General features: G+C 42.6%; 1 protein-coding gene across 1 annotated transcript; it reads left to right on the top strand.

Moving 5' to 3' along the window:
• Positions 1-6,656: 6,656 nt before the first annotated feature.
• Positions 6,657-11,325, top strand: LOC103933886 (protein DJ-1 homolog D). The gene is made up of 4 exons (XM_009343588.3): positions 6,657-6,971; positions 7,823-8,263; positions 9,411-9,773; positions 10,959-11,325. Exons 1-4 carry the CDS (start codon positions 6,795-6,797, stop codon positions 11,145-11,147), a joined length of 1,170 nt encoding a protein of 389 aa, XP_009341863.2. The 5' UTR covers positions 6,657-6,794; the 3' UTR covers positions 11,148-11,325.
• Positions 11,326-11,943: the final 618 nt, after the last annotated feature.

Below are 11,943 nucleotides of genomic sequence, written 5' to 3'. Positions count from 1 at the left end.
AATCTGGTTATAACCCGCATGACCGTCCATAAAAGATAGCAATTCATGATTAGCTGCGGCATCAATTAATAAATCTGAGATCGGCATCGTATATTCATCCTTGGGAGTAGCCAGATTTAGATTACGGAAATCGATGCAAATGCGAAGGGCACCGTTTTTCTTTAATACGGGGACGATATTGGCCAACCATTCGACATACCGAGCGGTCCTAATAAACCCGGCTTTTAGAAGCCCAACTAATTCTTCCTTAATGCCGAGTTGTACTTCGTTTGAAAATCGGCGAGGAGGCTGTCGAAAAGGCTTACACCCCTCCTTGATGCGTAGCTCATGCTCTACAAGGTTTCGGTCGAGGCCTGGCATTTCATGATAACTCCACGCAAAGCAATCTTTAAATTCGTGGAGTAGTTTACGGAGTTCGACCTTCATGGACGGTGGGAGTAACGCACTAATAAGCAGTGTTCGAGGATCCTCGGCCGTACCGACGTTCACTTCCTCTAACGGGTCCTTGACTTGAGGTCGATGGTCTTCGAGTTCGGCCAGCGCAGCCTGAACTTTATCGAAAGATAGAAAAGGGCCGTTATCTGCTTCGGCCAGAAATTCGATTAAATTGACGCCAGAATGTGGTTGCTTGGTAATGGCGTACCAATGGGCCAGCAGACGTTCCATTGTAGATGAAACCGCGGCCTGACGCCGTTCTTGTGTGGTGTGCTCAATCATCGGCATTGATAACCAAGTTCGCCAAGCCAAGTCTCGCCAAATCCTGTTGGACAGTCTCGGCGCCGACCTCAATCACTTTTTGTACTGAAATTCTCGTCGGCCGTCCATCCTCATTAAGGCCTTGGAGGGTGATGTAGCCGACGTGATCATCATAATAGCGAGCCTGAATCATGTTGGTTTCAAATGGTTGGTTATCGGCCGGGTGAACTACGACCGATTTGCCATCCCAAAAGATGAGGACTTGGTATAATGATGAAGGAATGCAACTGGTTTGGTGGATCCAGTCGCGGCCAAGTAATGCGTTATAATCCGTCTTGGAATCAATGACAAAGAATGCCGTCATGTGTTGACGACCGGCAATGCTAACTTCCAACGGGAGCACCCCTTTGGTCTGAGATTTGTCACCAACAAAGCTGCTCATAGTGATCCCTGACGGAATGAGTTCATTATCAGAACGGCGTAAAGCCTTCATGACGGATATTGGCATAATGTTGACTGTGGCTCCACAGTCGACAAATACTTTAGAAATGGGAAATCCTTCGATGTGAGCCGTGACGTACAACGGCTTCAGGTGTTGGAGATTAACCGAGGAGGAGCGGGGAAATAGTTCGGCCAAAGCTACCTTGAGGTTATCTCCGCTCTGGTTTTCTCGGTCGTCGTCGTTTGCGACGAAGTCTACTTGTGTGGCTTCCTCGGCAACTACGTCCCCATCCAAGAAACTTGACTGGTGGGTACTCGGTTGGAATTCAGCTGGTAAAACGTGTACCATACTAATCTCCATCTGTTCGAGGACCAAGGGGCCCATTGGGTCATGGTCATCGTCTTCCGGAGAACTATCCTCTGTAGCAGTCGTCGGAAAATCCTCGATCAAACTTTTGAGTTCCTCAGTAAGAGCCGGTATCCGAGACGTGGGAACCAAATTGAGTGCGGGTGAGCCATTTCCTTCGACGATGTGGACTGCCGAAGATTTACGTTGGTCCTTTGTTACACGGGCTTGTTCTTCATATGCAATACGGGCGTTCCTCGTGTCCAGATAGGTATCCAATCGTGCTATCCGTTTTTCCTCGTCGGCCGTGAGGCCGAAGAGCGATACAGCCGAGAAGACTTCGAAATGATAGTGTAAATGCTGAAGGTCTTCGAGCGAAAAGGGTAATTCGGCGGCGTCGATATCTGTATAAGGATCGACCTCAAAACCAAGGACCCGAGCCTCCCGTATATGTTGAAACCTAGCTTTAATGGCTGGATCAGAAGTTTTCTGGATAATTTGCTCGGCATCAGGGCAAGTTAGCGCTAAGTCGAGGGCTTCCTGACATGCCTTGGGGAGTCCGTACAAGTCATTTGCGGAGTATTTCTTACGAAATTCTCGCATGTATTCCATGGATGCACCAAGGAATGGAGGGTGTAAGTTGCGCCGTATTTTGATAAACGGCTCGCGCGGTGGTAACGGAGAAAGTTTCCTTTCGGCCTCTTGTGTAAAGTACTCAAGACGAGCTCTCGTTTCCCCAGGCCGGAGAAGGACCTTAATACGTTTCTCAGCCTCCTCAATGGTGGTTTCGAAATCAGCATCCGCTACTTTCTTCCCTTCGGCTAACTCGGTCATGATAGTCGGGGTTGGCCGTTCGCTAATATCTTCCATGGCCTTTTTTGGTTGCCATTGGTTGGCCGGGCTAGCCTGCGTTTCTCGTCGCCGAGCCATGCAATCTATCCGTTGGCGGCGATGTTTTTGAGATTTAGATAGCGCCGTATACAAGCCAGTTGGAGAGTTGTAACTGTACCAGCGTTGATCCGATGTCCTGAGTGGCTTGAAAGTTTTGCGATCAACTGGCGAGCCCGAACTGTTGGTATTGCGCGAATAATAATCCTCATTATAGAATGGCGCGTCGAAGTCAAGACGCCGCCTGACCGAGGTCTGTTCTTTCGGCTTTACTTGTGGGCCGAGTCGGTCGAACACTTGACGTCGTGGACCTAATCCCTTTGATGACGCCGTAGGGGCCGTTGGTGGTGTTGAAGATTTCTTCCCAGGTTCAACTGGTGTTTTACAATGGTCACATAAAACCTTCGATCCACAAGTTTCGTCGGAATTTGACCTCGTCATCGGCTCATCGGCGGGTCGCACCGATTGTTCCGTTGGTGGTGCATTTGAAAATATATCAAGCTTTAGTCTTGTTTGACCATTCCGTTTACGGATATGCTGCACCGGGACATATTCGGCCTTCCCTTTGTTTCTGGGAAGGTGAGCATCCACCATACCAATCGTTGTTGAAGGGAAAGGATTAACATCGACCTCCATCTTTTCCGGAAATTTCAACTTTCCTTTTTCGATCCAACTTTGAATTGTGTCCCGGAACACAACACAATTATTGGTTGCATGCTTATTAGAATTATGATACTTGCAGTATATCTTTCCTTTTAATTCATCGGCCTTAGGGATAATATGTCCCGGCCGAAGCTTGATGATTTTTGCTGCCAATAATTGATCGAAAATTGCATCAGCTTTGGTGATATCAAAAGTGTATACTTTTGATGACTTACTCGTTTCCTCGGCGGCCAAACGGGTTTTGGCGTCTTTGGTATTTACTTGCGCCAAAGCCTTGCAAACATAGGGTTTGTCTATTACTATCTCGGCCGCATCCACACTAGCATACTGAGGTTCTTCACCTTCGGCCGATGCATAGCTAACCGTGGGGTTCTTATACAACGTCCCTCGGGATGGTGACTTTGATATTTTTTCTTCTCGGAGTAGATAATCATATTGTTCGACATGTTGAGCAAGTTCGTACATATCTCGAATATTTGCCCCCAGGAACTTCTTTTTGTACTCCACGTCTAATCCGTTGAGGGCGATCCTGACGAATTCCACTTCGGGGAGTGGCACTCGGCACCAATTCCTGGCCGATTTAAACCTTGTTAGGTATTCCATTGGAGATTCGTCAGATGCTTGAGCCATCCTGGCCAACGATAATACGGACATCTCCATCCCTAGCCGATAAAATTGTTCATGGAACTTTTCGACCAACTCTTCCCAACTCTGCACGGAGTTGGGTGGAAGATTAATGTACCAGGCGAAAGCTGAGCCTGTCAGTGAAAAATTAAACAGCCGTAGTTTGTAGAAATCGCTATTGACGTCCCCACACTGCGCTGTGAACCGAGCCACATGTTCTAGTGAGGATAAAGATGATTCCCCGGCGAAGAGGCTGAAATCGGGGATCTTAAATCCTCGTGGGTATTCAAACCTTTCCACATAGGCCGGGTATGGGTGAATGAATTTTGGAAACTTCGGCCCTTTTTTTAGGGCCGAATCTATCATTCTTTGGACTTCGGTCACGTTTATGGAAGCGACTTCTTCTCCCTGGCTTGGTCCCTCGGCTCTATTTCCTGGTCCTCTTCTTTCCAAGGGGACTGGTTGCGGCCGAGCGGACCCTCTCTAGGCTGGTATAGGCACATTCGTCGGGAGCTGCCGAGGCTGGCCGACCTGGCCATCTTCAAAGGCTTTACTAACCAATAGTTCAAGCATTCTGGTATGTGTATCGCTGTTACTACGTATTGCGTCTAGCAAATCATTCATCTTCTGACCAATCGACTGCTCGACCTGACGATATTGTTCATCCAGTCGTCTCCGAAGGAATGTCCTAGTTGGTGGATCGGAACCTTCCCCACCATCGTCATCACAATCTTCCACAATCCCTTCCATGAACATTCCAGCTGTTTGATTCGGGACTGCGGGGTTGTAAAGTTGCCCGCCGAGACAGACTTCGTTCTCTCGGCGTGTTACACTTGTGGCCTCGGGCGGCGCAATTATGATCGGATTTTTTGTAGGGTGCAAATCCTGCCCAAGGCCTTGCACTGGCAAGTCAGTCGTTGACTTTCCCATGGTTGTTTTCTGCTTCGTAGACCGTGTCTCAATGGTTATGAACTCCGAAGGTTTAGCACAAATGGTCCCACTGGGCGTGCCAAAATGTTGACCCTGAAAATTACAAAACCTACGTGGCGCGCAGGCCGAGTAACTAGTAAGCTAACTACGTCCTTCGGTTGAATGCGGGGCGTGCCAACTCGTCGGCCGAGCTCGGCCGAGGAGTAAAATTTGCTGATGTCGCTTGGAGTGCGTCGTTGACTTCTCTATCTTGCGATTGCGACCGAGGAAGGAACGCTCTCGGTCTCTGAGTTCTACAGCCTGAAGACAAGGCTGCTAATTCTGCGGAGTTCAATAATCGTCGGAGCCCGATTCGGTCACCGTGATTATATTCGTAAGAGTATAAACACGTCGAATCGAGACCAAACTGTATGGGCACAGGTACTCGAACGTGATGTATGTCTTGATGGTAAACGTAGTTCGGCCGTCGGAATGCCGAACCCTGAAACCTACTTGCGAGTATCCAATCATAAAATAACTCGGCGTCCTGTACGCCGAGCAATGCGATTCGTAACACCTGACTATGCCGAAAAGGCTAGCAAGGTGACCTCTGCCAATAAAGGTTCGAAAACCCTTCTCGGCCGAGACTTAGATAGATAACCGGTCGACCTCGACGCAGTGCTGTTTATCCAAACTGAATGTGCTTCTCGGTCGGCTGATTCTGCGGCAGCAGTGCTGTTTATCCAAACTGAAGATGCTCGCCGGGTGCTTCCACAGTGCTGTTTATCCAAACTGAAGGTGTGTCGGCGGGGAAAAGAAAAGGAAAAATCTCAAGGTGTTTGAGAGGTTTTGCGCAGGGCAATTGTATGCTGATTGTGAAGGTCCTTTCTGTTTGCATGATTTCTTGTATTTATAGTGCCCTATTCCTTGAAACCGACTCCGATTTGGATTGGGAGTCATTGTCCCATTTCGCTTCTTCCTCGAACAAACCTACTCCTACTAGGATTCTGAATTTTCCTTATTTTCGGGACTTCATTCCTTGCTGGTCGAGAATCCTAGTTGCACCAGGACTTCCTCGACCTTTCTATTTATCTGGACTACTTATGATAGGATTTAGCCGACCCTGTTAGCTGGCCCGGGCCCTATTATTCGGCCCATAGTATTTATCATCTCCTTGGGCCGAGCACATCTTGCTGCTCGGCCCAGCAATAATATTTTGGGCCCAAACAATAACACAACACAAACAACCGTTTTGTAACCATTTCGTTTAGTCTTTATCTTTCATATTTTTTGCTATATATAGAGGAATATATGAGAGAAATTAGATATGAAGAAAGGTGGAGGTAATTTGTTCGCCATTGTACTTCATTACAAATTTAGTAGTATTATTCTCATTTATTAGTCATGACATATCATTTGTTTGCTAATACAAATAATGCAAAAGTAAATAGATTCAACGTTGAAATTATTTTAGCTAGAAAAAGATGGAAAATTTTCGTCTTTCTCAAAACACGAGGGACATTGCACAGAAGCAAGTTGAGCTAATTTTCATACTTCCAATTAATTTTATGATATAACTTCAACTTTTTTTAAAAAAAAAAAAAAAAACAAGCATTCCAATGCCAATCCAAAAAAGAATTGGAATCAAATGTTAGTTGTAATTTCGGAATTTGGATCATTGGAATTTATCAAAAATTTCAGAGTCAATATTATTTTAGAATTTTCGAAACATAATTTGAATCTCCTACATTTTGCTAGACTTTTAAAATTTTACAATTTTTATGTATCCACCATTCAATTTTTTTTTTATTTGAATTATTGGGACATTTAATATATAATAGTATAATTAAATATACAAAATAAAATATCTAAACATAATAAATTTCAAATCGAGTAGATAGATACATTTTAATTGTTGGCTAAATCTTTCGACAATTTTTTAAATAAAAAAAGTTGGGGCTCGGGGATTTTTTGGTCCGGGCAGGAATTTTCAATCCAACTTGCACCCTATCAAAAACAAAAAACAATGGGAAATTGCCACGATAACCAAAGGACAACGCGGTCTTGTCGTAGATCTCAGTCCAGAAGTTTCCAAGAACTCTTCGGTCTGCGTCTGCCGAAGCCATGGGATTTTTGGGTTTCATTATCTACTTTCACAATTTAGTCCACCCAGCTTCACCTCTCTCTCTCCCTCTCTCTCTGAAAAACCAAGAAAAAGAGAAAAGAAATGGCGAAGGAGCGCAGAGTGCTGATGGTATTGGGTGACTACGTCGAAGACTATGAGGCGATGGTCCCCTTTCAAGCTTTGCAGGCATTCGGAGTCTCCGTCGACGCCGTCTGTCCTGCCAAGAAATCCGGTGATATCTGCCGCACTGCCATTCATGAACTATCTCCTGCTCACCAGGTGACCTCACCTCTCTGCTTTTCATAGTCAATTAGTCATACTACACTCTCAATTCCCGATTGGTCCCTTTCTACTTTGTAATCAAAGCACGATCAATTAGGTGAAAGATTTTATTGTATTGTTTCTGTTTTGATACAACTTGTATGGGGAGGGGGGACCGTACTCGGGACCTCGGGGGCAATGGTTGAAAGTTATGAACCAACTGAGCTACAAGTTGCTTGCTTTAGATGGAATGATTACGTAACTTGAATTTGTAAAACCCAAACAAGGTATTTGCCCCAAAGATTGGAATGGTTACAACTCTCGCATTAATTTGGTTTGGAATGGTTACAACTCTCGCATTAATTTGGTTTTGTCAACCAATGAATTGTAGCCCTAATTTATAGACAATAGGGAGAAAGTTTACTATTCAGTAGATTCACTCTATCAGGTTGACAAATTTCAAGATGTAGCATTTATATTTGGTTGCATAATTTCTGATACCGAATTTATTTGGTGTGGTAGAAATGAAATGCAAACATCTACTCAGTTGAGATTGTGGAATTCTCACTAACAACTTGATGCTAGTTTGTGTGGAAGGGAACAAAAGCCAGGAGGTTTATTAGAGTGTTTGCTCGCTTGATATGAGCTCCATAACTGACCTGTAAATAGGTCGTGTTCAGGGGACAGATAGCCTGAACAAATTCTTGGCGCGATCACTTGCTACACTTGTACCTAGGTTTTCTGAATCATGATATGCTTTTCACTTGTACTGTATGCACAATTACAAATCTTAAAAGCTATATATATTTCTATACCCTTTGTTTTAATATGCTTTTTGGGGGTAAATGTGTTTTTGCTCTTGGTTGCAGACTTATTCTGAATCACGGGGTCACAATTTTACACTCAATGCTTCATTTGATGACATTGAGTTTAACAAGTATGATGGATTAATAATACCAGGAGGACGGGCACCTGAATATCTAGCTTTGGATGCGTCAGTTGTAGAATTGGTGAAACAATTTGCTGACTCTGGAAAGCCAATTGCCTCTATTTGCCACGGGCAACTGATCCTAGCAGCGGCAGGCTTAGTTAAAGGTCGGAAGTGTACAGCGTTCCCTCCTGTCAAACCAGTACTCGTTGCTGCAGGTGCTTACTGGGTGGAGCCTGAGACCATGTCCGCTTGTGTTGTTGATGGTAATATAATTACCGGGGCCACATACGATGCCCACCCTGAGTTCATTAGGCTATTTGTTAAGGCATTGGGAGGAATCATAACTGGTTCAGATAGGAGGATCCTTTTTCTCTGTGGAGTAAGTTCTATTTTCATTTGAAATGCAATGAGAAATATAAGTCTGTGATTGCATATAAATATATAAGAACGTGAAATTGACTATACAGTATTTATGTTTTGACGTACTTTGTTTATGACAAATGTTACGGTGAAGTCAAATCTTAAGCTGAAACAAAATAATTTACGAACATGAATAGGTGGAATGGTGTATGTTCTCTTGAAAGTGTGAAACTGATTAATTTCTTTGTTTGTGCATATACATGAATGGGAATAACGATAAACTTAAAATATGATAATTGATGGAACCATCCCTTGACAATTTATTTCGAAAAAGAAAGGGGAGAAACCTGGGTAGGCTTTACCACATTGTCCACAATTTTGGTGTCAGGTTTCATCAAGCATTCCTATGTGTATAATGTATGCAGCGTTGCCTGTTGCCTGTATGCTTCAGTGCTCTGCCTATTTGGGTTGTGCTTCACATTAGAACACTAGTGTTTTGCAGGTCAATGTGTGAATTGTGAAAGTAAAACCAAACATGTATACCAACCACTTTTCAGGTCATTTGCATGAATTGTGTGAGTTATGGATATGGAACACGTTAGGTAGAGAACTCCTTTTACTTTAGTTAAGAGACTACTCCAGAATTTCAAAGTTTATTTTTCATCCCCTCTTCGTCACTGAAATCCCAGACTTGTCCCATATCCTGAGACAGTAATTGGCTCTTCAAATTCCAGACGCGACCCAATTTGTTGCTGTCAAATGTCATGCAACCAAATCTCTTGAAACCAGTCCTTTAATTATCCTTTTAAAACAAATCTTTCACTTTCAGAGCCTACCTAAACTTTTCCACTTACAATGCCAATAGTTAGAATGCAACAAAACATACCTTAGCCCACCATGTATGCTTTAATAGGCTGGTTTTCTAACCTCTCCTGCATCAAATTATTTCTTTTACTTGTTATTTGGAATCAAACTTACTGATTGTTTAACAGTGATAAGATGGTCAATAAATCAGGATTGACTCCTTTACATTTGCGTTTTGAAAAGAAATTAAAGGGGTTTGTCATTTTTTTATGAGCTAATTCTTATGTATGTATTGTTCTAGGCAATGATCAAAATGTTAGATTTCTCAGTTACTAATCACTTTCTCTCTTCAATATTTGTAGGACTTTATGGAGGATTATGAGGTAACTGTGCCCTTTCAGTCCCTTCAAGCTCTTGGATGCCATGTTGATGCAGTTTGCCCGAAGAAGAAAGCTAGTGATATCTGTGCAACTGCTGTCCATGATTTTGAAGGTGACCAAACCTACAGTGAGAAACCGGGCCATAATTTTACTTTAACAGCTGATTTTGAAGCTCTAGACGTCTCAAGTTACGATGCGCTTGTAATCCCTGGAGGTCGAGCTCCTGAATATTTGGCATTGGATGAGAAAGTTATTGCATTAGTGAAGCAAATTTTTGAAGCCAGGAAACCAGTTGCGTCCATCTGCCATGGGCAGCAGATTTTAGCTGCTGCTGGTGTTCTGCAGGTATGGTTACTGACATAATCATTTAAGAGAAATTCCCAATTAGTACCTCTCTTCCTTTCAGCAAGGCGCCTTTTTCCTTAAGTTTGATCCAAATTTCATTTTGGTTCATATTTTTTAAGTTTTTCAATCAAATTCGATTATTTCCTTATCTGATTAATTCATGTGAGGCTGTCAACCATAGTAATGTTTTTGCTACAACTTTCACGGATATTCGGTCAATCCTTATGATGCAACCAAAGGAGTTCCTCCAATAATTTGGTTCAACTGGAAACAAAGTGAAGCTGTAATCCCAGTTTAGGTAGCTTTATTATTTTATTGCTTCTGCGGCTCATTTTCTAATATGGGATATGGGTTTTCGGGGATGAGTTCCAGGCTGTTTTATTGGGATCAGTCCCATTACCGAATACGAAAGCAATAACATAAAGTTTCACAAACAATGACGCAAAAATCTTTAAGAATCCAGAATCAATTTTAAGCATATTAAAATTGTAGATTTTAAAATTTCAAATTAAAAAGTAGATGTACAAATACAGTGTGTATTTCTGTGTTTAGCTTAGCTTTTTCCTTTTTCTGAAAAATAAAAGTTTAAGTTCTAGTCTCCTGTTAGATATGTCAGGTATACATATAAGTGTACATAATATTGTGTTTTATAAGATAAAAAACAAAATATCATAGTTCTAAGACAAATGTGTTAAGACATGTATACACAGTATATAAATATATACTTATGGGCAATTGGGCATAGATAATGTTTATGTCAATGCTTAATGAAAAAGAAAAAGTAGATATTCTGTACTTGTGGTCGTGTACATTTACATTGTAGAAGGTAACGGAAACTATTATGCCCAAAACAGATTAGAGTTCAGATCTCTAGATCAGTATCTTAAAAGACGTTCATGAACTGTACCCAAAGTGGGCCTTGAGGCAGCAGCAAAACACCGTAGGTTTAGTTTAGCAAAACAAATTATCTGGGAATATTTTTTTTGCTTTAGCATCGATTTGAATTCTAGAACCTATCATCTGCCTAGTTCATCCTGAATGAATGAATGTTCTGACTTCTGATGGATGTGCCGATGTGATTAAGCTAGGGAGTTTCGTGTTTTTGCTTTTTGTTTGTGAGGTAACTGTGCCCTTTCAATCACTTTTTGGGCACATCGTAAGTGTTTATAAATGGCTATGTTTCAGGGAAAGAAATGTACTGCATACCCTGCGGTGAAGCTTAATGTGGTTCTTTCGGGAGGCACATGGCTGGAACCTGATCCAATAGATCGTTGCTTCACGGATGGAAATTTGGTTACTGGAGCAGCGTGGCCAGGCCACCCAGAGTTCATTTCTCAGTTGATGACATTACTTGGTGTTCAAGTATCATTCTAGCTGCATTTACCAGGTCAACCGCTTGTGTGAGTTATGTTTAACTATTATTGTGAAATAATAAGAGATGTATGCCATGTTCGACCAGAGAAGGGCGACATGTAAGTTCTGTCTAAGTTGATGTCTGTATCTACGAGGGCGTACTCTTGCTTTGATCTATGTATGCCGTATTTCCATGTAACTTCTTTCCTTCGATGGTTGCACATCTAACTGTGAAAAAAGCTCAGCCGCTCAATCTGTTGGTCCTATTGTCAAGCATATATATGTGTATATGTATAAAATACTCTCTGGCACAGTTAACCTCACTTTGGCCGATTGCCCAGTATCCCCAAGTGCGGTTTACCGAACCATAGAAAACGTCGATATGTACGTATATGTGTGGGTGTATTATGGTCGAAGACTCTGGAAGCACTAACTGGAGTGGACTGGACATGCAAAGAAAATTAGCACTGTTGTAACCTCAAATGGTCAATCTGTCGTTTGTGTAGACTGGAGATTAAGGAAGGAAATCCAGAGCCATGATGTCGACCAAACACTACGCCTTTGGCATGACCTATGTTATACTTTCTCTTTCAACTTTGATTTTTCGACAACGCATTGAGCTCCAAGCACCAACAACGAAGTTTTCTCTAAGACGTCAAATTTAATGGTAAGAAAACAGAGTAAAGATGCACGATGAACGTGTTATGCTATTTGTTAGTAAAGCAGTAGCAGCTCAAGCGTATATACCGTATACGAGTTTCCATTTCTTCTTCAATCATCCTCCATACCCCTTTACACCCTCGGAGTTGAATCCACC

Source organism: the organism of the source record quoted next, unplaced genomic scaffold (genome assembly GCF_019419815.1).
Source record: "Pyrus x bretschneideri cultivar Hongxiangsu unplaced genomic scaffold, Pyrus_bretschneideri_v1 Contig41, whole genome shotgun sequence".
Lineage (NCBI taxonomy): Eukaryota > Viridiplantae > Streptophyta > Magnoliopsida > Rosales > Rosaceae > Pyrus > Pyrus x bretschneideri.
The sequence above is the reverse complement of the archived record's forward strand: the minus strand, read 5'-3'. Positions and strand labels throughout refer to the sequence as shown.

Coding starts and splice junctions, on each gene's coding strand:
- LOC103933886 (XM_009343588.3), top strand. CDS start 6,795: ATGGCGAAGGAGCGCAGAGTGCTGATGGTATTGGGTGACTACGTCGAA. Junction 6,972..7,822: donor AACTATCTCCTGCTCACCAG/GTGACCTCACCT, acceptor TCTTGGTTGCAG/ACTTATTCTGAATCACGGGG. Junction 8,264..9,410: donor GGATCCTTTTTCTCTGTGGA/GTAAGTTCTATT, acceptor CAATATTTGTAG/GACTTTATGGAGGATTATGA.